Source organism: Cetorhinus maximus, chromosome 28 (genome assembly GCF_964194155.1).
Source record: "Cetorhinus maximus chromosome 28, sCetMax3.hap1.1, whole genome shotgun sequence".
NCBI classification, from domain to species: Eukaryota; Metazoa; Chordata; class Chondrichthyes; order Lamniformes; family Cetorhinidae; genus Cetorhinus; species Cetorhinus maximus.
Window position 1 is genome coordinate 18,179,156 of NC_135906.1, and position 27,646 is coordinate 18,206,801.

The 27,646-nt window shown below is 45.6% G+C and overlaps 1 protein-coding gene across 1 annotated transcript in view; it reads left to right on the forward strand.

The window, feature by feature from the left end:
• LOC144668872 (mitochondrial adenyl nucleotide antiporter SLC25A24-like) overlaps positions 1–27,646 on the forward strand; it is a 67,060-nt gene that overhangs the window by 16,314 nt on the left and 23,100 nt on the right. The window contains exons 2-4 of the mRNA XM_078531310.1: positions 18,010–18,136; positions 19,081–19,168; positions 25,801–25,912. Of these exons, the coding sequence (XP_078387436.1) occupies positions 18,010–18,136; positions 19,081–19,168; positions 25,801–25,912 (327 nt within the window). The remainder of the gene's footprint in view (positions 1–18,009; positions 18,137–19,080; positions 19,169–25,800; positions 25,913–27,646) is intronic.

The window sequence follows — 27,646 nt, forward strand, 5'->3', positions numbered from 1 at the left end:
ATCCCCTCTCAACCTCCTGCCCCTTAGCTTAAATCTCTGCCCCCTGGTTATTGATCCCTCCACCAAGGGGAAAAGTTCCTTCCTGTCTAACCTATCTATGCCCCTCATAATTTTATACACCTCAATCATGTCCCCCCTCAATCTCCTCTGCTCCAAGGAAAATAACCCCAGTCTATCCAATCTCTCCTCATAACTAAAACTCTCCAGCCCAGGCAACATCCTGGTAAATCTCCTCTGCACTCTCTCTAGTGCAATCACATCCTTCCCATAATGCGGATTCCAGAACTGCACGCAATACTCTAGCTGTGGCCTAACCAGTGTTTTATACAGTTCTGGCATAACCTCCCTACTCTTATATTCTATGCCTCGGCTAATAAAGGCATGTATTCCATATGCCTTCTTAACCACCTTATCTGCCTGTCCCGCTACCTTAAGGGACCAGTGGACATGCACACCAAGGTCCCTCTGATCCTCGGTTCTTCCCAGGATCCTACCATTCATCGTGTATTCCCATGCCTTGTTTGTCCTGCCCAAGTGCATCACCACACACTTATCCGGATTAAATTCCATTTGCCACTGATCAGCCCATCTGACCAGCCCATCTATATCCTCCTGTAATCTAAGGCTATCCTCCTCACTATTTACCACCCCATCAATTTTCGTGTCATCCGTGAACTTACTGATCAACCCCTCTTCATTCACGTCTAAATTGTTTATATATACCACAAACAGCAAGGGACCAAACACCAATCCCTGTGGAACCCCACTGGACACAGGCATCCAGTCACAAAAACACCCCTCGACCATCACCCTCTGTTTCCTGCCACTCAGCCAATTCTGGATCCAATATGCCAAATTGCCTTGGATCCCATGGGCTCTTACCTTCGTTATCAGTCTCCCATGCAGGACCTTATCAAAAGCCTAGCTAAAGTTCAAGTAGGTTACATGAATGCATTGCCCTCATCTACACACCTGGTCACCTCTTCAAAAAATTCAATCAAATTGGAGAGACATGACCTCCCTTTAACAAAACCATGCTGACTGTCCTTGATTACTCCCTGCCTCTCCAAGTGTAGATTAATTCTGTCCTTCAGAATTGCTTCCAATAGTTTCCCCACCACTGAGGTTAGACTGACTGGCATGTAGTTCCCTGGTTTATCTCTTCCTTCCGTCTTGAATAACGAACAAAGAACAAAGAAAAGTACAGCACAGGAACAGGCCCTTCGGCCCTCCAAGCCTGCGCCGATCATATTGCCCGTCAACCAAAACATTTTGCACTTCCGGGGTCCGTATCCCTCTATTTCCATCCTATTCATGTATTTGTCAAGCTGCCTCTTAAACACCACTATCGTACCTGCTTCCACCACCTCCTCTGGCAGCGAATTCCAGACACTCACTACCCTCTGGGTAAAAAACTTGCCCCGCACATCTCCTCTAAAGTTTTCTCCTCTCACCTTAAATCTATGTCCCCTAGTAATTGACTCTTCCACCCTGGGAAAAAGCTCCTGACTATCTACTCTGTCCATGCCACTCATAATTTTGTAAACTTCTATCAAGTCGCCCCTCAATCTCCATCGCTCTAGTGAGAACAATCCGAGTTTCTCCAACCTCTCCTCATAGCTAATAACCTCCAGACCAGGTAGCATCCTGGTAAACCTCCTCTGCACCCTCTCCAATGTCTCCATATCCTTCTGGTAATGTGGCGACCAGAATTGCACGCAATATTCCAAGTGTGGCCTAACCAAGGTTCTATACAGCTGCAGCATGACTTCCCAGCTTTTATACTCAATACCCCTGCCAATGAAGGCAAGCATGCCATATGCCTTCCTGACTACCTTATCCACCTGCGTTGCCACTTTCAGTGACCTGTGGACCTGTACACCCAGATCTCTCTGCCCGTCGATGCACTTAAGGGTTCTGCCGTTTACTGTATAATTCCTGCCTGTATTAGACCTTCCAAAATGCATGACCTCGCATTTGTCCGGATTAAACTCCATCTGCCATTTCTCTGCCCAAATCTCCAACCGATCTATATCCCGTTGTATCCTTTGACAATCCTCTTCACTATCTGCAACTCCTCCAACTTTAGAATTGTCTTCAAACTTACTAATTAGCCCAGTTGCATTTTCCTCCAAATCATTTATGTATACTACAAACAGCAAAGGTCCCAGCACTGATCCCTGCAGAACACCACTAGTCACAGCTCTCCATTCAGAAAAGCACCCTTCCACTGCTACCCTGTCTTCTATGACCAAGCCAATTCTGTATCCATCTTGTCAGCTCATCTCTGATCCCGTGTGACTTTACCTTCTGTACCAGTCTGCCATGAGGGATCTTGTCAAAGGCCTTACTGAAATCCATGTAGATAACATCCACTGCCCTTCCATCGTCGATCATCTTTGTCACTTCCTCGAAAAACTCGATCAAGTTAGTGAGACACGACCTCCCCTTCACAAAACCATGCTGCCTCTCACTAATACGCCCATTTGCTTCCAAATGGTAGTAAATCCTGTCACGAAGAATCTTCTCCAATAATTTCCCTACCACTGATGTAAGGCTCACCGGCCTGTAATTTCCTGGATTATCCCTGCTACCCTTCTTAAACAATGGAACAACATTGGCCATTCTCCAGTCCTCGGGGACCTCACCCGTAGCCAGTGAGGATACAAAGATTTCTGTCAAGGCCCCAGCAATCTCCTCCCTTGCCTCCCTCAGTACTCTGGGGTAGATCCCATCTGGCCCTGGGTACTTACCTACTTTAATATTCTTCAAGGCGCCTAACACCTTTTTTGATCTCAACATGATCCAGGCTATCTACACACTCTTCCCTAGACAAATCGACCGCTAAGTCCTTCTCTTTGGTGAATACTGATGAGAAGTATTCATTTAGTATCTCTCCCATTTCTTCTGGCTCCATACACAGATTCCCACCTCTGTCCCTGAGTGGGCCTACCCTTTCCCTGGCTACCCTCTTGCTTTTTACATATGTATAAAAGGCCTTGGGATTTTCCTTAATCCTGGTTGCCAGTGACTTTCCATGACCCCTTTTAGCCCTCCTGACTCCTTGCTTAAGCTTCTTCCTACTTTCTTTATATTCTCCACGGGCTTCATCTGTTCCCAGCCTTCTAGCCCTTACGAATGCTTCCCTTTTCTTTTTGACTAATCTCACAATATCCTTTGTTATCCAAGGTTCCTGAAACTTGCCATGCTTATCCTTCATCCTAGCAGGAACATGCCGGTTCTGAATTCTTATCAACTGACGTTTGAAAGTCCCCCACATGTCAGTTGTTGATTTGCCTCCAGTCCAGATTCCTCAGTTCCTGCCTAATATTGTTATAATTAGCCTTCCCCCAATTAAACACCTTAACCCGAGGACTCCTGTTATCCTTATCCACCAGTACCTTGAAACTTACTGAATTATGGTCACTTTTCCCGAAATGCTCCCCTACTGAAACTTCGACCACCTGGCCGGGTTCAATCCCCAATACCAGGTCCAGTATTGCCCCTTCCTTAGTTGGACTATCTACATATTGTCTCAGGAAGCCCTCCTGGATGCACCTTACAAATTCTGCACCATCCAAACCCCTAGCACTAAGTGATTCCTAGTCAATATAGGGAAAGTTAAAATCACCCACCACAACAACCCTATTGCTTTTACATCTTTCCAAAATCTGCCTACATAACTGTTCCTCAATCTCCCACCGGCAATTGGGAGGCCTATAGTAAACCCCCAACATTGTGACTGCACCCTGCCTATTCCGGAGCTCTACCCATATAGCCTCACTGCATGAGCCCACCAAGGTGTCCTCCTGTCGTACAGCTGTGATATTCCCCTTAACCAGCAGTGCAACTCCCCCACCTCTTCTCCATCCCTCTCTATCCTGCCTGTGACACCAAAATCCTGGAACGTTTATCTGCCAATCCTATCCATCCTTCAACCAAGTCTCTGTAATAGCAATAACATCATAGTCCCAAGTACTAATCCAAGCTCTAAGCTCATCTGCCTTGCCTGTTATACTTCTCGCATTGAAACAAATGCATTTCAGACCCCCAGTCCTACTGTGTTCAGTAATTTCTCCCTGTCTGCTCTTCCTCTTAGTCCTACTGGCCATATTCACTGGTTCCCAGTCATTTATTTCACCTATTGCTCTGGTTCCCACCCCCAATAGTACCACATTGGCTGTCCTCTAGTCCACTGGCATCTCTCCTGTGACCAGGGAGGTGTTGAAAATTATTGCCAGCGCTCCTGCTATTTCCTCCCTTGCCTCACTCAACAGCCTGGGATACATTTCATCCGGGTCTAGAGATTTATCTACTTTTATGCCTGCTAGACCACTGAGAACCTCCTCCCTTTCTATGCTAATTTCTTTAATTATATCACAGTCCTTCTGCCTGATTTCCATACCCACGTCATTCCTCTCACTTGTGAACACCAACACAAAGTATTAATTTAGAACCCTACCTATGTCTTCCGGCTCCACGCACAAATTACCACTATGGTCCTTAATGGGCCCTACTCTTTCCCTAATTATCCTCTTATTCTTAGTGTACTTATAAAATAACTTTGGATTTACCTTTATTTTACCTGCCAATGTTTTTTCATGCCCCCTTTTTGCTCTCCTAATTTCCTTTTTAAGTTCCCTCTTACACATTCTATACACTTCTAGGGCTTCCGCTGTTTTGAGCCCTCGATATCTGCCATAACCCTCCCTTTTTCTCTTTATCCAATCCTGTATGTCCCTCGACACCCAGGGTTCCCTGGATTTGTTGGTCCCACACTTTGTCTTTACTGGAATGTGTTGGCCCTGTTCTCTCCCTATTTCCTTCTTGAATGAGTCCCACTGCTCTGACACAGATTTACCTAAAAGCAGCTGCTCCCAGTCCACTCTGGCCAAATCATATCTGATCTTATTAAAACCGGCCTTCCCCCAATTTAGAACTCTGATTTCTGGCCCATCCTTGTCCCTTTCTATAACAACCTTGAATCTAATGGAGTTATGATCACTATCTTTGCAAAATGCTCCCCGACTGATACCTCAACCACTTGCCCGGCTTCATTCCCTAAAATTAAGTCCGTCTCTTGTAGGACCTTCTACGTACTGGCTTAAAAATGCATTTTAAGAATTCCGCTCCCTCTAAGCCTATCACACAATGACTAACCCAGTTAATGTTGGGAAGTTGAAATCCCCCACTATTACTACCCTATTATTTTTACACTTCTCTGAAATTTGCCTACATATCTGCTCTTCTATTTCTCTCTGACTGTTTGGGGGCCTATTGTACACTCTCAGCAATGTGATTGTTCCTTTTTTGTTTTTCAGTTCTACCCATATGGCTTCATTTGAGGAGCCTTCTAAGATGTCATCCCTCCTTACTGCTGTAATTGATTCCTTGATCAATATTGTGATACCCCCCTCCTCTTTTACCTCCTTCCCTGTATCGCTTGAGGACCCTATATCCTGGAATATTGAGCTGCCAATCCTGCCCCTCTCTCAACCATGTCTCTGTGACAGCAACAACATCAGACTTCCATGTGTTAATTTGTGCCCTCAACTCATCTGCCTTATTCGTCAGACTCCTTGCATTAAAATAAATACTATCCAACCATGCCAAACTCCCTTGTGCCTTAACTGGCCTATAATTTCTATGCCTTCCAGACTCACTTGCTCTCTCTTCTAATTTTGGCTGTGCATCTCCCTCTGCTGAACCTCCTCTCAGGATCCCATCCCCCTGCCAAGTTAGTTTAAACCTTCCCCAACAGCACTAGCAAACCTCCCCGCAATGTTGGTCCCATTCTGGTTCAGGTGCAACTCATTTGCCTTGTATGGGTCCCACTGCCCCCAGAAATGGTCCCAATGACCCAGAAATCTAAAGCTCTCCCTCCTGCACCATCTCTCCAGCCACGCGTTCATCTAGACTAACCTCCTATTTCTATATTCACTTGCGCGTGACACCGGAAGTAATCCAGAGATTTGAGGACCTGTTTCTTAATCTGCTTCCGAGCTCCCTAAATTCTGCTTGCAGGACCTCATCCCTCTTTTTACCTATGTCATTGGTACCAATATGTACCACGATCTCTGTCTGTTTGCCCTCCCCCTTTAGAATGCCCTGCAGCCGTTCAGTGACATTCTTGACCCTGGCACCAGGGAAGCAACATACCATCCTGGAATCATGTCTACTGCCGCAGAAATGCCTGTCGTTTCCCCTTACTATCAAGTCTCCTACCACTATTCCTCTTCCCCTCTTTTTCCTCCCCCACAGTGCAGCTGAGCCACTCACAGTGCCATGAGCGTGGCTGTACTCCCCAGAGGAACCGTCACTCTCACCGTTTTCCAACACAGAAAAATGGTTCTCGAGCTAGATGCACCCTGGGGATTTCCTGACTACCTGCCTGACACCTTTCTTCTGACTGATGATCACCCATTCCCTCTCTGTCCACACTTCCGTAAGCTGTGGGGTGACCACGTCTAAAAACATGCTATCCACAAAACTCTCAGCCTCGTGGATGCACCTCAATGCATCCCGAAACCTGGAGCTCAAGTAGCAGTGACACAGGTGCCAACAGGAGCTGGGTTGCAGGAGAAGCTTCCTTGGAGTGCGGTGATTGGTTGTAACCACAGGAATTGTGTTTGCACACAGCAAGATCCCACAAGCACTGTCAGAATTCTCTGTCCTGAGACCATGGTTTGGTGAGTGGGTGCGGGGTGGGGGGCGGTGCCCTTGGGGGTAGAGGGTGCGAGAGGAATTTTCCACTCTGCTGGAATCTCGTTAGGCCTGGAGTTCCTTTCCACTCCCTCTCATATGCTGCCCACTCTCCCCCCTCTTTGCTCTCCCTCCCTCTGCTATCCCCTCTCTCCCTCTCCCCTGCTATCCCTCACTTTCCCCTAATCTCCTCCACTCTCCCCTGTTCTCCCTCTCTCCCTTTTCTCAGGTCTCACTCACTCTTACCCGCTACCTCTCCTCACATTCCCTCCCCATCTCTCCCTTGCTATCTCCCACATTCCACCCTCCACTCTCCCCATCCCCTAACTCTCTCTCTCTCTGCTCTCCCCCTCCCACCCCACTCTCTCCCCTCCCCCAGTGTCAGGGGTCAGGCTGCCCTGCACTAGGACCATGAAGATTATTTCCACTGTTTTATCCCATATCATGCTGGGTCCTACCTGATCAATCACACAACTAAAGCACCTCATCCATTCCGAAACCCTCCACTGCCACAGGACCTTTGGTCACAGCAGATGCAGAGATTGTGCTTGGGATCAGAAGGGGATACACAAGGAGAACTTCCCATTGTTTATCTGTCCTGTCCAACAACCAGCCCCCCAACCACCACCACCACCACCAACAATCCCCACCATTGCCAGGAAATCCCACAGTCGGGGAAGGCCTTGAAGCTGGAGTAACTGCGGTAGAAAATTCTGCCTGGGATCGCAAGGATCCACCTGAACTCAGGCTATCACTCAATCCTGCACTGGATGATCAGCCATGCGGGGGCATCACCCAATCCTGCACTGGATGATCAGCCATGGAGGGCATCATTCAATCCTGCACTGGATGATCAGCCATGGAGGGCATCATTCAATCCTGCACTGGAGTGAGCCTGGTTTAGGTGCTCCAGGACCTTAGAGTCATAGAGTTTTACAGCACGGAAAGAGGCCCTTTGGCTCATCGTGTCTATACCAGTCATTACCCTATCTACTCTCATCCCATTTTCCAGCACTTGGCCCGCAGCCCTGCATGCTATGGCATTTCAAGTGCTCATCTAAATACTTCTTAAATGTTCTGTGGATTCCTGCCTCTACCACCCTTTCAGACAGCAAGTTCCAGATACCCCCCACCCTCTGGGAGAAAACATTTTTCCTCAAATCCCCTTTAAACCTCCTGCCTCTTACCTTAAATCTATGCCCCCTGGTTATTGACCCCTCCACTAAGGGGAAAAGTTTCTTCCTATCTACCCTATCTATGCCCCTCATAATTTTGCATACCTCTATCAGCCCCCGCCTCAGCCTTCTCTGCTCTAAGGGAAACAATCCCAGCCTATCCAGTCTCTCTTCATAGCTAAAACGCTCCAGCCCAGGCAATATCCTGGTGAATCTCCTCTGCATCCTCTCCAGTGCAATCACATCCTTCCTAAAGTGTGGCAACCAGAACCGCACACAGTACTCCAGCTGTGGCCTAACTAACAGTTTTTACAGCTTCATCATAACCACCCTACTCTTGTATTCAATGTCTCGACTAATAAAGACAAGTATCCCATATGCCTTCTTAACCACCTTATCTACCTGTCCTGCTGCCTTCAAGGATCTATGCACATGCACACCAAGGTCCCTCTGATCCTCTGTGCTTCCTAGGGCCCTACCATTCATCGTGTACTCCCTTGCCTTGTTAGTCCTCCCAAAACACATCACCTCACATTTTTCAGGATTAAATTCTATTTGCCACTGTTCTGCCTATCTGACCAGCCCGTCTATATCGCCCTGTAGTCTAAGGCTATCCTCTTCGCTATTTACAACACCATCAATTTTCATGTTATCTGGAAACTTACTGATCATACCTCCTACATTCATGACTGGATCATTAATGAACAAGACAAACAGCAAGGGTCCCAGCACCAAACCCTGCCGTGCACCACTGGGCACAGGCTTCCAGTCACAAAAACAACCTTCGACCATCGCCCTCTGCCTCTTGCCACTAAGCCAATTTTGGATCCAATTTTCGGAATTGCCCTGGATCCCATGGGCTCTTATCTTCTTCACCAGTCTCCCATGCAAGACCTTGTCAAAAGCCTTACTGAAGTCCATGCAGACTACATCAGCTGCACTACCCTCATCTACACACCTGGTCACCTCCTGGAAAAATTCAATCAAATTTGTTAGACATGATCTCCCCCTGACAAAGCCATGCTGACTATCCCTGATTAATCCCTGCCTCACCAAATGGAGATTAATTCTGTCCCTCAGAAGTTTCCCAATCACTGATGTTAGACTCATTATAGTTCCCTGGTTTATCCCTATTACCCTTCTTGAATAATGGTACCACATTAGCTGTCCTCCAGTCCTCTGGCACCTCTCCTGTGGCCAGAGAGGGTTTGAAAATTACTGTCAGGGCCTCTGCAATCTCCTCCCTTGCCTCCCATAGCAGCCTGGGATACATCTCATCTGGGCCTGGGAATTTATCCTCTTTTAAGCCTGCCAAAACTGCTAATACCTCCTCCCTTTCAATGCTAATTTGTTCAAGTATATCACAGTCCCCCTCCCTGATTTCTATGCCTACATCGTCCTTCTCCATAGTGAACACAGATGAAAAGTAATCATTTAAAACCTCACCTACGTCTTCCGGCTCCTCACACAGATTGCCACTTTGGTCCCTAATGGGCCCTACTTTTCCCTGGTTATCCTCTTGCCCCTAATATACTTATAAAACGCATTTGGATTTTCCTTTATTTTACCCGCCAGTGTTTTTTCATGCCCCCTCTTCGCTCTCCTAATTTCTTCTTTATGTAACTCCCTGTACTTTCTATACTCCTCTAGGGCTTCCACTGTTTTGAGCCCTCGGTATCTACCATAAGCTTCCCTTTTTTTTCCTTGTCCAATCCTGTACGTTCCTTGGCATCCAGGGTTCTCCGGACTTGTCGGTCCCACCCTTCACCTTTACAGGTCGTGTTGGCCCTGCACTCTCACCATTTCCTTTTTGAATGACTCCCACTGCTCTGATGCAGATTTTCCTACAAGTAGCTGCTCCCAGTCCACTTTGGCCGGATCCTGTCTGATCATATTAAAATCGGCCTTCCCCCAATTTATTTCCAGTCCATCTTTGTCCTTTTTCATAACTACCTTAAATCTCACTGAGTTATGGTCACTATCACCGAAATGCTCTCCCACTGACGATTCTACCACTTGCCCAGCTTCGTTCCCTAGCACTGCCTCCTCTCTTGTAGGACTTTCTACATGCTAGCTCAAAAAGCTCCCCTGGATACGTTTTAAAAATTCCACCCCCTCTAAGCCTTTCACACTTTGTCTCTCCCAGTTAATATTGGGGAAGTTGAAATCCCCTACTATTATTACCCTATTATTTTTACACTTCTCTGAGATTTGCCTACATATCTGCCCTTCTATCTCTCCCTGATTGTTTGGGGGTCTATAGTACACTCCCAGCAATGTGATTGCCCCTTTTTTGTTTTTAAGTTCTACCCATATGTCCTAATTTGAGGAACCTTCTAAGATACCATCCCTACTTACTGCAGTAATTGACTCCTTGATCAATAGTGCAATGCCACCTCCTCTTTTACACCACCCCCCCCACCCCCCACCCTGTCTCACCTGAAGATTCTATACTCTGGAATATTGAGCTGCCAGTCCTGCTCCTCCCTCAACCATGTCTCCGTGATAGAAATGATATTGTAACCCCATGTGTTAATCAACATCCTCAACAATCTGCCTTACTCACAAGAGTCCTTGCATTAAAATAAATGCTATCCAACCAAACCATGCTCCCCTGTGCCTTAACTTGATTATATATGTTCTGCCTTCCAGACTGACTTGGTTTTTCTTCTATACTTGTCTGTACATCACCCCCTACTACACCTTCACTCGGAGCAGCAGCAGGAGTGGAGCAGACATAGGCAGAAAGAGTGATGAGGTCCTGCAACAAGAATTTAGGGAGCTATGTAGCAGATTGAAAAGCAGGACCTCAAAGGTTGTAATCTCTGGATTACTCCCGGTGCCACGTGCTAGTCAGTGTAGCAATAGGTGGATAGAGCAGATGAATACACGGCTGAAGAGTTGCTGCAGGAGGGAGGGCTTTATATTCCTGGATCACTGGGTCCGTTTCTGGGGAAGGCGGAATCTGTATAAGTCTGATGGGTTGCACCTGAACTGGAACGGGACCAACATCCTTGCCGGGGGGTGGGGGGTGGGGGGGGCGGTGGGGTTTGCTAATTTGGCAGGGGGCCTCATACTGCAGGCCATGCAACACACGGGACTGAGCTCCCCAGCCATTCCTTTAGTTAAAATAACCTTACCCTAAATTTAAGCCAAGTAAAAAATTATTTAAGTTTCTTTCTTTTTTAAAAAAAGAAAGCTACAACTCTTACCTTTCCTTAATGTAGTTTTAAAGTGGAGAAAACCAACTTACCCACTCCTTAACAATCAGATCTCTGCTTTGCGCTGACATCGCTTTCGTCAGCCTCATCGAATTCTGGCGGGGTTCCTGTTGGGGTTAGCTGCTGCTCCGACTGGCTTGATCTGGGCATTGACCCTCCGGCTTTTATTGAGAAGCTCCACCGGTGCCGTTCACCCCCACGTTTGCTCCACTCTCGCTGCTGCTCCGACGGGCTCGATCAGGACCTCGACCCTCAGGCTTTTATTGAGAAGCTCCACTGGCACCGTTCACCGCCGGAGGCTCACTCTGCTCCGCTCTGACTGGCTCCAAATGGCTCGGACTGGATGCCCTTGGTTGGGGTGGAAGTTGAAACTCTATATATGGGTGCCAACCGAATGCAAATAGGCCAATCGGGCTCAAGACTATCACTTGATGGGGAGTTGGGGGCGGGGTAGTCTCTCTCCAACTTGCTCACACTCTGTCCTTCTCCTTTGGCTTTCGTTTCACTGCCAATCTCCATACCTGTGTAGGTACTGGCCCAAATCATTGGCAGCCCTACAACTCTCCTTAGGACCAAGGTAAACCAATCAGATTAGGGGGTTCTTCCTGTGCAATATGAAATGAGGATCATATAGGCTAATCTCCTAAATGAACACTGAGCACAAGGTCCATTAAAAATAAGATGGGGCTCCCACTGGTGGCTTTTTCAGTAATGGCAGTGTCCATTTTGGAAATAAGTTGCTGTGACCAAGAAAGCAAGATTCATAATTTGTCTTGTTGTTCAAGTAGTGATTCACAGTCAGTGATTTCCTCTAAAGAACAGTTATTGTTGCAATGTATGAAGTTAAAATACAACAGCAAATGCTGGGAATCTGAAATGAAAGCAGAAAATGCTGTGAATTCACAGCAAGACCTCATTTTGAATCTTTTACAAGCTACAGGGAAAATTGAAAGATCGACTGACTACTTATCCCAATGAGGCTGCTGCAGGATGTAGAAACTCAGCCAGGCTATAGGGAAAGAGTGAAGCTAATGCAAGTGCAAAGGAATGGAGAGGATGAGAGAAACAGACAGATAAATGGTAGAGAGACCTGCAGTCTGAAGTGGCTCATACAGTGGGGTGCTGAACACTCAGGGGAGAGGTCAAACTGAATCGACATTAAGATTGGTCAGAATATTGACAGACAGCAAAAGGTCACAGGGCAACGGGGAAGGGCAGCGAGGGTCACACAGAAAACAGAACACGCTGTCCGGTGAACCGATCTCCCTCCCTGTGCTCAGTATCCTGCACTGTGAGCAGAGACTGCACCAGGCTGGAGAATGTACCAGAGATTGCTGTCACACAGGGTGAGGCACTGGACAATGGTGTGGGAAGAGGCGAATGAGAGATGTTCCAATTAATCCAGGGCAAGGGGGCAGGGAGTGGGAGGAGTGGTTGATGGAATGACAGCCACGGTGAATGTCCTGGGCTCTTTGGGGAACTGAACAATAGACAGAGCCTGTGGGAGAGAACATTCCGTCTATGGTTATAGGGCAACATTGGAAATAGGGGTAATTTCCTGTTTTCCTTCAGAGTGGCAGATTAGCTGCAGGGATCCGGTCAGAGAACCATCTAAAACACAATGACAAGAATTAGTCTCCAACAGACTTCAGGTTATAATTAGAGCAGTTCTGTAAAGGGTGATATGACCATTATTCTAAAAGGGGACCAGTTAAACCTAGCACCACTGCACCAACAGTACACCATAACATGTTTGAAACTCCAGTACAATTTCACAGGCAATCTGCTGTCTTTCTCATGTTTTCCATAACTAGGGTCAGTGAATTACCTTAATCACAGCACCAGGTCAGTGAATTACCTTAATCACAGCACCAGGTCAGTGAATTACCTTAATCACAGCACCAGGTCGGTGAATTACCTTAATCATAGCGCCTGATCGGTGAATTACCTTAATCACAGCGCCTGGTCAGTGAATTACCTTAATCACAGCACCAGGTCAGTGAATTACCTTAATCACAGCACCTGGTCAGTGAATTACCTCAATCACAGCGCCTGGTCAGTGAATTGCCTTAATCACAGCACCAGGTCAGTGAATTACCTTAATCACAGCACCTGGTCGGTGAATTACCTTAATCACAGCGCCTGGTCAGTGAATTGCCTTAATCACAGCACCAGGTCAGTGAATTACCTTAATCACAGCACCTGGTCAGTGAATTACCTCAATCACAGCGCCTGGTCAGTGAATTGCCTTAATCACAGCACCAGGTCAGTGAATTACCTTAATCACAGCACCTGGTCGGTGAATTACCTTAATCACAGCGCCTGGTCAGTGAATTGCCTTAATCACAGCACCTGGTCAGTGAATTGCCTTAATCACAGCACCAGGTCAGTGAATTAGCTTAATCACAGCACCTGGTCGGTGAATTACCTTAATCACAGCGCCTGGTCGGTGAATTGCCTTAATCACAGCACCAGGTCAGTGAATTACCTTAATCATAGCGCCTGATCAGGGAGTTACCTGAATCACAGCCCCTGGTCAGTGAATTACCTTAATCACAGCACCTGGTCAGTGAATTACCTTAATCACAGCACCAGGTCAGTGAATTACCTTAATCACAGCACCTGGTCAGTGAATTGCCTTAATCACAGCACCAGGTCAGTGAATTGCCTTAATCACAGCACCTGGTCAGTGAATTGCCTTAATCACAGCACCAGGTCAGTGAATTACCTTAATCACAGCACCTGGTCAGTGAATTACCTTAATCACAGCACCAGGTCAGTGAATTACCTTAATCACAGCACCTGGTCAGTGAATTACCTTAATCATAGCCCCAGGTCAGTGAATTACCTTAATCACAGCACCTGGTCAATGAATTATCTTAATCACAGCACCTGGTCAATGAATTAGCTTAATCACAGCACCTGGTCATTGAATTATCTTAATCACAGCACCAGGTCAGTGAATTACCTTAATCACAGCACCAGGTCAGTGAATTATCTTAATCACAGCACCAGGTCAGTGAATTACCTTAATCACAGCGCCTGATCAGGGAGTTACCTTAATCACAGCCCCTGGTCAGTGAATTACCTTAATCACAGCACCTGGTCAGTGAATTACCTTAATCACAGCACCAGGTCAGTGAATTACCTTAATCACAGCACCTGGTCAGTGAATTGCCTTAATCACAGCACCAGGTCAGTGAATTGCCTTAATCACAGCACCAGGTCAGTGAATTACCTTAATCACAGCACCTGGTCAGTGAATTGCCTTAATCACAGCACCAGGTCAGTGAATTACCTTAATCACAGCACCTGGTCGGTGAATTACCTTAATCACAGCGCCTGGTCAGTGAATTGCCTTAATCACAGCACCAGGTCAGTGAATTACCTTAATCACAGCACCTGGTCAGTGAATTACCTCAATCACAGCGCCTGGTCAGTGAATTACCTTAATCACAGCACCTGGTCAGTGAATTAGCTTAATCACAGCACCTGGTCGGTGAATTACCTTAATCACAGCGCCTGGTCGGTGAATTGCCTTAATCACAGCACCAGGTCGGTGAATTACCTTAATCACAGCACCTGGTCAGTGAATTGCCTTAATCACAGCACCAGGTCAGTGAATTACCTTAATCACAGCACCTGGTCAGTGAATTACCTTAATCACAGCCCCAGGTCAGTGAATTACCTTAATCACAGCACCTGGTCAATGAATTATCTTAATCACAGCACCTGGTCAATGAATTACCTTAATCACAGCACCTGGTCAATGAATTATCTTAATCACAGCACCAGGTCAGTGAATTACCTTAATCACAGCACCTGGTCAATGAATTATCTTAATCACAGCACCAGGTCAGGGAGTTACCTTAATCACAGCACCTGGTCAGTGAATTACCTTAATCACAGCACCAGGTCAGTGAATTACCTTAATCACAGCACCCGGTCAATGAATTATCTTAATCACAGCACCTGGTCAATGAATTAGCTTAATCACAGCACCAGGTCAGTGAATTACCTTAATCACAGCACCAGGTCAGTGAATTACCTTAATCACAGCACCTGGTCAATGAATTATCTTAATCACAGCACCTGGTCAATGAATTAGCTTAATCACAGCACCTGGTCATTGAATTATCTTAATCACAGCACCAGGTCAGTGAATTACCTTAATCACAGCACCAGGTCAGTGAATTATCTTAATCACAGCACCAGGTCAGTGAATTACTTTAATCATAGCGCCTGATCAGGGAGTTACCTTAATCACAGCCCCTGGTCAGTGAATTACCTTAATCACAGCACCTGGTCAGTGAATTACCTTAATCACAGCACCAGGTCAGTGAATTACCTTAATCACAGCACCTGGTCAGTGAATTGCCTTAATCACAGCACCAGGTCAGTGAATTGCCTTAATCACAGCACCAGGTCAGTGAATTACCTTAATCACAGCACCTGGTCAGTGAATTGCCTTAATCACAGCACCAGGTCAGTGAATTACCTTAATCACAGCCCCAGGTCAGTGAATTACCTTAATCACAGCACCTGGTCAATGAATTATCTTAATCACAGCACCTGGTCAATGAATTACCTTAATCACAGCACCTGGTCAATGAATTATCTTAATCACAGCACCAGGTCAGTGAATTACCTTAATCACAGCACCTGGTCAATGAATTATCTTAATCACAGCACCAGGTCAGTGAATTACCTTAATCACAGCACCTGATCAGTGAATTACCTTAATCACAGCACCTGGTCAATGAATTATCTTAATCACAGCACCTGGTCAATGAATTACCTTAATCACAGCACCTGGTCATTGAATTATCTTAATCACAAGACCAGGTCAGTGAATTACCTTAATCACAGCACCTGGTCAATGAATTATCTTAATCACAGCACCAGGTCAGTGAATTACCTTAATCATAGCGCCAGGTCAATGAATTATCTTAATAACAGCGCCTGGTCAGTGAATTACCTTAATAACAGCACCTGGTCAGTGAATTACCTTAATCATAGCGCCTGATCAGGGAGTTACCTTAATCACAGCACCTGGTCAGTGAATTACCTTAATCACAGCACCTGGTCAGTGAATTACCTTAATCACAGCACCTGGTCAGTGAATTACTTTAATCACAGCACCAGGTCAGGGAGTTACCTTATTCACAGCGCCTGGTCAGTGAATTACCTTAACAACAGCACCAGGTCAGTGAATTACCTTAATCATAGCGCCTGGTCAGGGAGTTACCTTAATCACAGCACCAGGTCAGGGAGTTACCTTAATCACAGCACCAGGTCAGTGAATTACCTTAATCATAACGCCTGGTCAGGGAGTTACCTTAATCACAGCACCAGGTCAGGGAGTTACCTTAATCACAGCACCAGGTCCGTGAATTACCTTAATCAGAGCGCCAGGTCAGGGAGTTACCTTAATCACAGCACCTGGTCAGTGAACTACCTTAATCACAGCACCAGGTCAGGGAGTTACCTTAATCACAGCACCTGGTCAGTGAATTGCCTTAATCACAGCACCAGGTCAGTGAATTGCCTTAATCACAGCACCAGGTCAGTGAATTACCTTAATCACAGCACCTGGTCAGTGAATTGCCTTAATCACAGCACCAGGTCAGTGAATTACCTTAATCACAGCACCTGGTCAGTGAATTACCTTAATCACAGCCCCAGGTCAGTGAATTACCTTAATCACAGCACCTGGTCAATGAATTATCTTAATCACAGCACCTGGTCAATGAATTACCTTAATCACAGCACCTGGTCAGTGAATTACTTTAATCACAGCACCAGGTCAGGGAGTTACCTTATTCACAGCACCTAGTCAGTGAATTACCTCAATCACAGCACCAGGTCAGTGAATTACCTTAATCACAGCACCTGGTCAGGGAGTTACCTTAATCACAGCACCAGGTCAGGGAGTTACCTTAATCACAGCACCAGGTCAGGGAGTTACCTTAATCACAGCACCAGGTCAGTGAATTACCTTAATCAGAGCACCAGGTCAGGGAGTTACCTTAATCACAGCACCAGGTCCGTGAATTACCTTAATCAGAGCGCCAGGTCAGGGAGTTACCTTAATCACAGCACCTGGTCAGTGAACTACCTTAATCACAGCACCAGGTCAGGGAGTTACCTTAATCACAGCACCTGGTTGGTGAATTACCTTAATCACAGCACCAGGTCAGGGAGTTACCTTAATCACAGCATCAGGTCAGGGAGTTACCTTAATCACAGCACCAGGTGAGTGAATTACCTTAATCACAGCACCTGGTTGGTGAATTACCTTAATCACAGCACCAGGTCAGGGAGTTACCTTAATCACAGCACCTGGTTGGTGAATTACCTTAATCACAGCACCAGGTCAGGGAGTTACCTTAATCACAGAATCAGGTCAGGGAGTTATCTTAATCACAGCACCTGGTTGGTGAATTACCTTAATCACAGCACCAGGTCAGGGAGTTACCTTAATCACAGCACCTGGTTGGTGAATTACCTTAATCACAGCACCAGGTCAGTGAATTACCTTAATCACAGCACCTGGTTGGTGAATTACCTTAATCACAGCACCTGGTCAATGAATTACCTTAATCACAGCACCAGGTTGGTGAATTACCTTAATCACAGTGCCTGGTCAGTGAATTACTTTAATCACAGCACCTGGTCAGTGAATGACCTTAACCAAAGCACCAGGTTGGTGACTTGCCTTAGCCAAAGCACCAGGTTGGTGAGTTATCTTAACCACAGTGCCAGGCCATTGTCTGACTGCCATGCCCACACACCAACACTCACTGAACCTCAGTCCAACTCACTCAATGTGAAACACTCTGCGACCTTCCTCAGAGATCAAAATAACACACATTCCTCATTCTCTCCTTTTCTTTACCCTCATCTTTCAGGAAATCCTGCGAGCAGGCGATACCAATCATGATGGTCAGTTGGACCTGGCGGAGTTCACTGAATATCTAAGGCAACATGAGAAAAAACTCAAGCTGGTGTTCAAGAGGCTTGACGAGAACAATGATGGTACTTAGAACATTAACTGCTTCCTCAAGCACTGTTCAATTAGTCCCAGTTCCCCCTCCTGTTCTTCCCCCATACCTCTGTAACTGTTTCCTTTTCAAATATTTATCTCATTTCATTTTGGAAGTTGTTACTGAATCTGCTGTACTCAAACCCTTTTCTGAAAATTCATTTTAGGGCCACAGGTAAGTCGCAGCATTAACTTCCCATCCCCTGGAGAAAGTGGTACTGCATTTCCCTCTTACCGCTGCAGTCTGTGTTGTATTGGTACAACCACAGGGCTGTTATACAGGGAGTTCCGGTGACGATGAAGGAAGGGCTAAATCAAGATGGTAATGGGAATGGTGGGGTTCACAGCCCTTGTCCTTCTAGGTTGTAAAGGTCGTGCGCTTGGAAGGTGCTGTCAAAGGAGTCTAAGTGAGTTGCTGCAGTGCATCTTGTAGATGGTCCACACTGCTGCCACTGTGCGCCAGTGATGAAGGGAGGTGAAACTGGGTCCAGTGTGTGATGAGAATTTTAATTCAAATCACTATTAGGTCAGACTGGGCCTCAGAGATAAAAGAACAGTCACTACTTCCAGATTAACCATGGCAGTGGATTAAGGAGCACAGCCTAGTACCAGATGAGGTCAGTTCCTCATCCTGCAAAGAGCATTCAACACTTGGAAGGAACTTAAAATTAGGGGAGGGAGAAGGGGACTGATCCAGTTTGATGGCGAAATTAAGATGGGCCAAATGGCCTCCATTCTTTATCTGTTGCAGCCTCTTACCTTCCTACATTCAAACACAAACTGTGTCGGCCATGGACACACCATTTGAGAAGTTCAGAGGAACAGACTAGAGTCCATGTCAGGATGATAATTTGAATGGTCTCTCAGGCTCCCCCCTCCCTAACATTGTTTGGCCTAACTCTAGTCTCTTGATTGTTGTCTCTGTGTCTTGGATCAGGTCAGATTGATGCCTACGAGATTCAGCACACTCTCTCGACCCTCGGGATCACTATCACACTGCAACAAGCAGGGAGGATCTTGCAGAGGTGAGACACTGTGTGTGAAAGCAAATTCCTCACCACCCACCCTGCTGTTGCTGGGGAACATTTACCACTCCCAAGTGACCATCCTTTGTGTGTGTGTGTGTGTGTGTGTGTGTGAAAGATAACAGTTTTTGCACAATCAGCTTTCAAAACTACACTGAGAAATGGCCAGTGATGTTGTTTAAGATACAAATATTGATCAGGGCACCTGGGAGAACTCAACTGCCCCTCTTTTTAATTGAGCTCTGGGATCTTTTACATCCACCGGAAAGGGCAGACAGAACCTTAGCTTAACATCTCATCCAAAAGATGGCACCTCTGACTCCCTCAGTACTGACCCTCCCAACAGTGCAGCACTTCCTCACCACTGATCCTTCGACTGTGCAGCACTCCACAAGTGCAGCGCTCTCTCAGCACTGACACTCTGATAGTGCAGCATGTTAACAGAATCCATACTATTATTTTTATTTTTGTTTTTGTTTTGGATTTCCAGCATCCGCAGTTTTTTGCTTTTAACAGAATCCAAGCTGGTTGGCAAAGTCAAAACCAAGACATGGAGCTTTTCTTTACTAAGAGAGTTTATTAACTTCATTCAGTTTCATACCTCTCCTCACACCCAGTGTCCAAGCTGTCCCCTCTATATGTGCTCAGAGTACTTAAGTAAACAATGCCCTTCCTTGTGTATCTTAACAATATAAACAATATAATTAACATACTATCAACAGACTCCCCTTTCTTTCTTTAAACAATAGACTTTATAACACACTCAAATAATTTCAAAACAAATTAAAGAAAAAAATGATTTGCCACATTTTGTATATCCCATCACCACCCTCTTCTAGGACCTCCAACAATTTCTTCAAGCAAATATTCCTTTTTGTAAAGCATTCTGAAAGTTGGTGACTTGCATTGACCCATTTAATCTTAGAGATCCCTTTTCTCTCCAAAACTTCTTTAATACGAGCAAGGTCAATCCTTAACCTTTTCTCAGTCACACTCATTACTGAATGTACGTTATCCTATAGAGAATGGTTATCCACATAACAATCAATGGGCAAACCTTTCTCAGAATGACCTTTGTATAGAATATTCCTCAAAAATGTTTGATAAGTAAAATCCCATATCTATTGCTTCTACTAGAGTCAGCGTTTCTGCAGCTAAGGTGCTTTTAACCACCCTTTTTATTTTCTTCGCTTCCAAGGCCAATGGACAACACTTGTTATTCATTCCCACCAAGAATATGATAAACCCTGCTGTACTGGAATATCCATCTGGAAAATTGGCACATGAAGCATCATTAAAAATGACTAATTTCATATGTTCTGGATCACCCAAGGCTGGAAACTTGAGTGTGTATTTCATTGAATTTCATTTCTTTAATGTTCTATTTGTTCTCAGAACTTCCTCAACTGTAGCATGTTTCATCATAGTACTCAGTTCCAATACATCATAACTAGTGTCAGGTCTAGTCTGAATGCGCTACCAGTTCAACTGTCAAATTAAACTTCTTAATTGATCTATTTCTTCCATGGAAGCATGATCTTCTTTCACTTTCTGGCCCGATTTATTGGGATACAATTGACATTTTCTAAATAAGACTGTTGATTCAAAGTTGTGCCCAACTTATTCTGCTTAATGTCTAACCCTATATATTTAAAAGCCCCTGAAGCTGAGCTTCCAACCTTAAATTCCTCCTTTATTTTGCCTATCACCCATTGCTCAAATTCTGCAGAACCTCCCCATAGAAAATCATCAACGTGCATCATAAAGATGCCTACTAGTTTCTCCTTGTGATACCAATAGAACATTGCTGGGTCTGCCTTTAGCTGAATACAGCCTGTTTTCAGCAAGATGGACCTAACTGAGAAATACCACATCCTCGACACATCATCCAACCCATAAACACACTTGTTCAATTTCCACAGCTTCCCTTCTATCTCGCCAGTTTCTTTAGGTGGTTTCAAAAACACTTCCCTTTGAAATTTCTCACCCTGCAAAAATGCAGCTTTTATATCAACCGATTTACATTCCCAGGAATATGTTGCTAAAAGAGCTAAGATAATCTTCAAGCTCACTTTTCCTGCAGTGGGGGAGTCCACCCTGACATCTTGATCACCAAGCCTTTCTTCGAAACCCCAAACTAAGAGTCTGGCTTTAGCCTTATACATGCCATCTGGAAGTACCTTTTCTGTGCACATCTACCTGTGTGATAAGGCTGCTTGTCTCCTGTCTGGTATTTCAGTGTATACACCAAATTCTTTCCAACTTTCCAATCTTTTCTGTTTGGCTTCCTTTATCAACTTATCTTCTAATTTGTCAGTAGCCACTAAAACTTATCAATCATAAGGACTTCTTCTTCTAGTTGCATTCCTAGCCTGTTCTACGCTTCTTGTTCTTGTCAAACAATGACCTCTACTTGCTCTCCTATCTCTTTCTGGACTACTGCTACACGATCTCTTCCTCCTTTGATCAGTGTCCCTTTCACAAGTCTGTGATCTTTTCCTAGGGCCGTGATCATTTCCCAGTCCACTTTCAGAACTCGCTGCGTTTTCTGGCCTTCCATACCCTTACCTCATTTTGCCAATCTACAGCTCTTAGCTCCTGTCCCCCATCTTGCACATTCAGCCAATGTTTGTATTTTCTGGTGGCTTTTCCTGCTCTTCCTATAATGTCAGCCTTCCTCCATTCACTGGCCCCTTCTGGCACATATATTACTCTAGTGCCAAATTTGGATAGTTGCCCTTTGGGATAAATAGCCTTACCCTGTGCTTCAGTGTCACTTTGTTCATATTCAGTCAGCTCTTTATCTGCCAGAATCTGCTCCTTGTAATTGTCCAGTGTATGTGTATGTGAAGTGCATGGTGCCTCTTCACTTTCTATTACCTGTTCAGATTCATTGACAACAAGCCTCGAGGAATGTACCCTAACAGTTTGATTGCCATGTTGTAAAATTACTGTTTTTCAATCACTGCTTTACCCAGGCCTTTCCACTCTTTCTGTCTTTCTCTTTTCTAATATACCAAGCCACCTGGATTAAAATGTATGGCTGATGGCCTTATGTGGTGCTGTAAGGCTTGCTGGATTTTCTCTGAAACCTCAGCCTTGGCAAATGCCTTTCTCCCAGCATGCAGGGCATTCAAATACTCAGAAAAAATTGAATTAATCATCGTACCTTCCAAGGCCGGGGGATGATTCCACATCATCGAAGGTATTTTTGGATTTCTCTCATAAACTCATTGACAGGGACTGTAGCCCCCAACTATTTGAAGTGAATTCTTCGCATGGACTGCCCGTGCCAGGGCAGATGTCAGTTTACAGCTTGGTTGGTCAGCTAAGATTTTGTGAAGCATCTCATCAATTACTGTGTGTTTTCTTTCACAAACCCCATCACTACAGGGACTTTCTGCTGCTGTGTTCATTACTACGATGTTCATATTTTCACACATACTTTTAAATCCATTGTTGGTAAATCCCCCCCCTCATCAGTTAGGAAGTTAGCCGGTGCTTCCAGTCCAGTTCCTATCAATTTTTTCCATTATCTTGTCTATAATTACCTTTTTGTCTTTACCATATATTACTGTTGACAGTCTGAATCTAGTTACCGTGTCTATGAAGTGTAAGAGAAAAACGTTTTTGTCCTTATCCCATACCTTCAAGTCCATTGCTACAATTTCATTAAAGTCTCTTGCTAATGGGAAATTCAGTACGGGCCATGTTACATATATTGCATTTCTCACTGATCTCTTCTTTAAGTTTAGGATATTCATCATCCATTACCCCGGCATCCTTTAGTAGAATTTTTAATCGATGACAAAATGGATGAGCAAACTTCCAATGTAGTTTTAAAACAATTTGCCTTTTTTCTTTTAAACTCCTATCCCCTGATGTCATCAACGCTTCTTTAAATGTTATTAGAAATGTTAGGTCTTGTTAAGGGGATACATTAATGTCCCGATTGTGTAAACCCTAAATCTACAGGTTTCACAAAAACAACTGCCTTATCGTGTTTCATATCTAATTTCATTTGAGCCTCTTACATAGATGGCTTACTCAACAGTTAGTGCATTTCACTGGATATTACGTCTGTGCTGATAAAATGGTTTACGCCAGCTATTTTACGCGGAATCAGCACTTTCTTTCGTGATTTTAATGTGCTTTTGTCCCCGTACCTGAAGTGAGTAGGACTTCACATTTCTGAAACTTACTTCAGCCTTTACTATTTAGAGAATCCAGGTAACACTTAAACCAATTCACTCTACATACTGTGGATGTGCACCCACTATCTAACACAGCGCAACTGAATGAGTCGACAACTAGAACACCCATTATCGGAATAAAGCTTCTAGTGGCCAGTACAATTCCTTTTGACTGATCGGTATCTCATCTTCCCCTTCCGAACTTTCCACGTCATTTCAAAAATGCTGTTATTCCGTTTTGGAGAATTTATCACAGTGATATTTTGAGTCATATCTGAAGCACCTGTTTACCCTTCCTCAGTTATTCCTGGGGGTTCATTCTGCTGCCTTAGTTACCCAATTCCTGTCGTCTTTTAGAGCTGCCGAAAAGGTCACTCTCCTCATTTCTTTTGTTTGTGGTTCTTCTTTCATATTGATGCTTGCGCCTCATATCTAAACACTCTCGAAATTCTGCCAGCATTGAATCCTCCATCTTTTGTCTTTCCACTGAATGTCCCATTGCTGCCACAGCTGGAAATAAATGTTTCCCCAGAAATTGTTTTAAAGCTTCAGACATCTGTTCCAAAAGCGTATCCCTTTCGAAGAATCTAACTCCAGTCAAGGCCAGGAGCATGTCCATGTCCGATACTTCAGTACAATCCAACAATTTGAAAGCAAGCACTGAATTGGGGTTCTCCAAATAGAATTTCTAGCAATGTTATATAATCTGTTAAATTCCATGATATATTCTTCTATGGACTAACTGTCCATCTATTTAAATTTATCGACCATGCCTCGTATGCATTTAAGAGATCATCTTCCTTTTAAATTTTGTCCTTAAAATTTAAGAGTTTATCCAAACCTTCCTCAGTGTCCGAATGATGAGCCCCTAGTTCCGAAAATACTGTGCACCCATTGGGAAGCAATGCCAAGACCATACCTTGCTTTTTTTTGGGTAAATACGTAACCCATGTCCACATATCCACTTAATTCTTCCATTGGCCATAAGTTTCAGCTTCACAGAACAACAGTGGAAAATCTAACCCTGATACTTTACACTTGGTTTTAGCCATTCTTCTCCAAAGTGACTCCAATTACAACCTTCTTTCTGAAATAAGTCTTAGTTTCCAATCTTCAACTTTAGGCAACCATCCTCTGCTACCAATGTTAACAGAATCCAAGCCAGTTGGTGAAGTCAAAATCAAGACATGAAGCTTTTCTTCACTAAGAGAGTTTACTGACTTGGTTCAGTCTCATACCCCTCTTCTCACACCCAGTCACCCAGCTGTCTCCTATTTATACTCTTTTAAGTAAAACAAAAATTCAATAAATTGAACTAAAATCAATAAATGGGGCCGGGGGTGGGGGGGCGGGGTTGTCCCCATTTATATGTGCCCAAAGCACTTAATTAAACAAAGCCCTTCACCTTATCAATATAATTGACATACTATTAACACGACACTCCCGCGGTGCCACTGACAGTGCAGAACTCCCTCAGTACTGACCCTCCGACATTGCGGTAGTCTCTTAGTACTGACCTTCCAACAGTGCAGCACTCCTTCGATACTGACCCTCCGACAGTGCAACACTCCCTAAATACTGACCTTCCAACAGTGCAGCACTCCTTCGGTACTGACCCTCCGACAGTGCAACACTCCCTAAATACTGACCCTCCGACAGTGCAGCATTCCCTCAGTAGTGACCTTCCAAAAATGCAGTGCTCTCTTGGTACTGACCCTCCAATAGTGCGGCACTCCCTCAGTACTGACCCTCCGTCAGTGCAGTGCTCCCTCAGCACTGACCCTCCGACAGTGCAGCGCTACCTTGGTACTTACCCTCCAACAGTGTGGCTCTCCCGCAGTACTGACCCTTCGACAATGCTGCACTCCCTCAGTACTGACGCTTGAATAGTGCAGCACTTGCTCAGAACCTCACTCAGAGTGTCTGCCTAGATTTTATGCCCAAGTCCTAGAGTGGGATGTGAACAAATGTCTTCTGACTCAGGGGTGAAAGTGCTACCCGCTGAACCAAGCTGACACTTCAGCGAAATGTTTGCTTTTGGGGAAGGGAGGAGTTGGGGAGCTGTTCTGCATGTGGCTTCGCTTTAACATGAGACCCACACAGGATCCAGCAGCAGTGATGGGGCAGTGATCAGGATTGGGGAACCCTGGACATGTCCGGGAGCACTGAGGCCAATTGAAATCTTGGCCATTGGCCAAGGAGCGTGGTCTTGGAAAGGCCAGCTGTCCATCTTTCTCAGCATGGGGAGGTCCAGCAAAGGCGGAATCTGAGGGAGGGAGCTTGGGGCGCCGGGGGGGTGGGGGGTGGTGGTGGTGGTGGAGGTGGAGGTGGATTGCAGGGTGTTGGGGCGAATGGTAGGTTGGTTCAGGTGAGAAGGAGAAGCACACAGCCACTGTGTAACACTGGAATTCACACTGATTGTCTTCTGTCTTCACGCAGCATGGACACAGAGGGGAGGATCACTGTGGACTGGAATGAATTTCGAGACCATTTCATTTTTAATCCGCTAACCAACATGGAGGAGATTGTTGAATACTGGAAACATTCAACGGTGAGTTCATACCCTGTGCTGACAGTCACACGAAGCATTCACATCCAGAAATCTGTTGGTATACATTTCAGGAAAGGACTGACAGGCTGGGTCTCTTTTTTCTTGGAAAAAGATAACTGAGGGGTGACCTAATAGAGATCTTTAAAATTCTGAAAGGCTTTGATTGAGTGGAATGTTCCCTCCTGTGGGGAAGAGCAGAACTAGAGATCGTCAATATAAGATAGTCACCAAGAAATCCAATAGGGAATTAAGGAGAAACTTCTTCACCCAGGTAATGGTGAGAATGTGGAACTCACAACCACAGGGAGTGGGTGAATAGTATACTTTAAGGGAAGCTAGATAAGCACATGAGGGAGGAGGGATCGGAAGGTTACGATGATAGATTTAGTTGAGGAAAGATGGGAGGAGCCTCAGTGGAGCATAAATACTGGATGGGCTGAATGGCCTGTTTATGTGCCACATCTCCTGTGTAACTGAGTAGCCAACTTTAGTTATACATATTGCTGGAGGTTTTATCACATGACCCACACCCACACTCCCATAGGTTACCTGACACTTCCAAGCCAGCAATGGCCCAACTGGAAACCATAGAGACTTCCTGTTACGCAATTGGATGATTCCTGACTCCAGAGCTTTTTCTATCCCAAATCCGGACTGCCACAACCAAGGTCCCAGTCACCACTGACCACATGGAATCTCGCTGTGTAACAGTGCATTAGCCCCTGGAAATTGCTGAGGGAGGCCTGGCTCAGAGAGCACAAACTGCCCTTATCAGGGCCGGGGAGGTGTGTGCAGGGTGTGGGTAGTGTGGGGTGTAGGTAGGGGTGGGGATATTGTGGAATATGGGTGCAGAGTGGGGGTAGTGGGCGGGGGTTGGAGGGTGTGGCCGAGAGGGGTGGGGGTGTGGGTGGGAGGGGTAGAGGGTCTGGATGGGGGTTTGGAGGCTGTGGGCGGGGTGGTTGGTGGTGCGGTGTGTGGATGGGAGGGGTGGGGTGTAGTGTGTGGGCAGGGGTGTGGAGTGTGGGTGGTGAGTGTGTAGGGTGTAGGTGTGAGGTGGGCAGGGTGCTGGGGGTGTGGGGATGCAGGCAGGGGTGGGGGAGTGGATGGGAAATGTGGGTGGGGGTCATGTGGAGTGGGGCATGTGGGCGGGGGGTGTGGGGTGGGGGTTGGGGTGGTGTGCGGTGGTGGATGTGGGGCATGTGTGGGGATGGGGGTTGTGGGGTATGGATGGGGTTGTGGGCAGGGGTGTCTGGGTGTGGATGGGGGTTGGGTTGGCAGATTGTGGGTGGTACGGGGTGTGGGTAGTGGGGGGTGTGGGGGCAGGGGTTGAATTTACACTCCATGGCTCTGAACATTTCGGATGCCGCATCACTGACCTTTGAGCCTGCTCTGTACCAGGGTCAGAGAAATTGGGGCGTTTGTTACATTCTGAAGAAGGTGGAATTTCTATTTCTTCAATAACCAAATCAAGAAAACCACATTCAGTGAGCTATAGAAAGACTGAGCACTGCTCTCAATCTGAGAACACTGGTTCTCTGCTGATTTTCCTATTCTCAGGAGACAGTGAAAAGTGGGGCAGAGACTGATCACTGTATCTGGCATAACAAGCAAACCCTTTATTGGCTAATCACAAAGTTTGACTTATGGGTGTGTCTCAGCATGGACCGTTCTGTATTTTGATTGGTGTGAGAGCATAAAGGGTGGGGGTGGGGAAGCAGATGATTAAAAATAAAC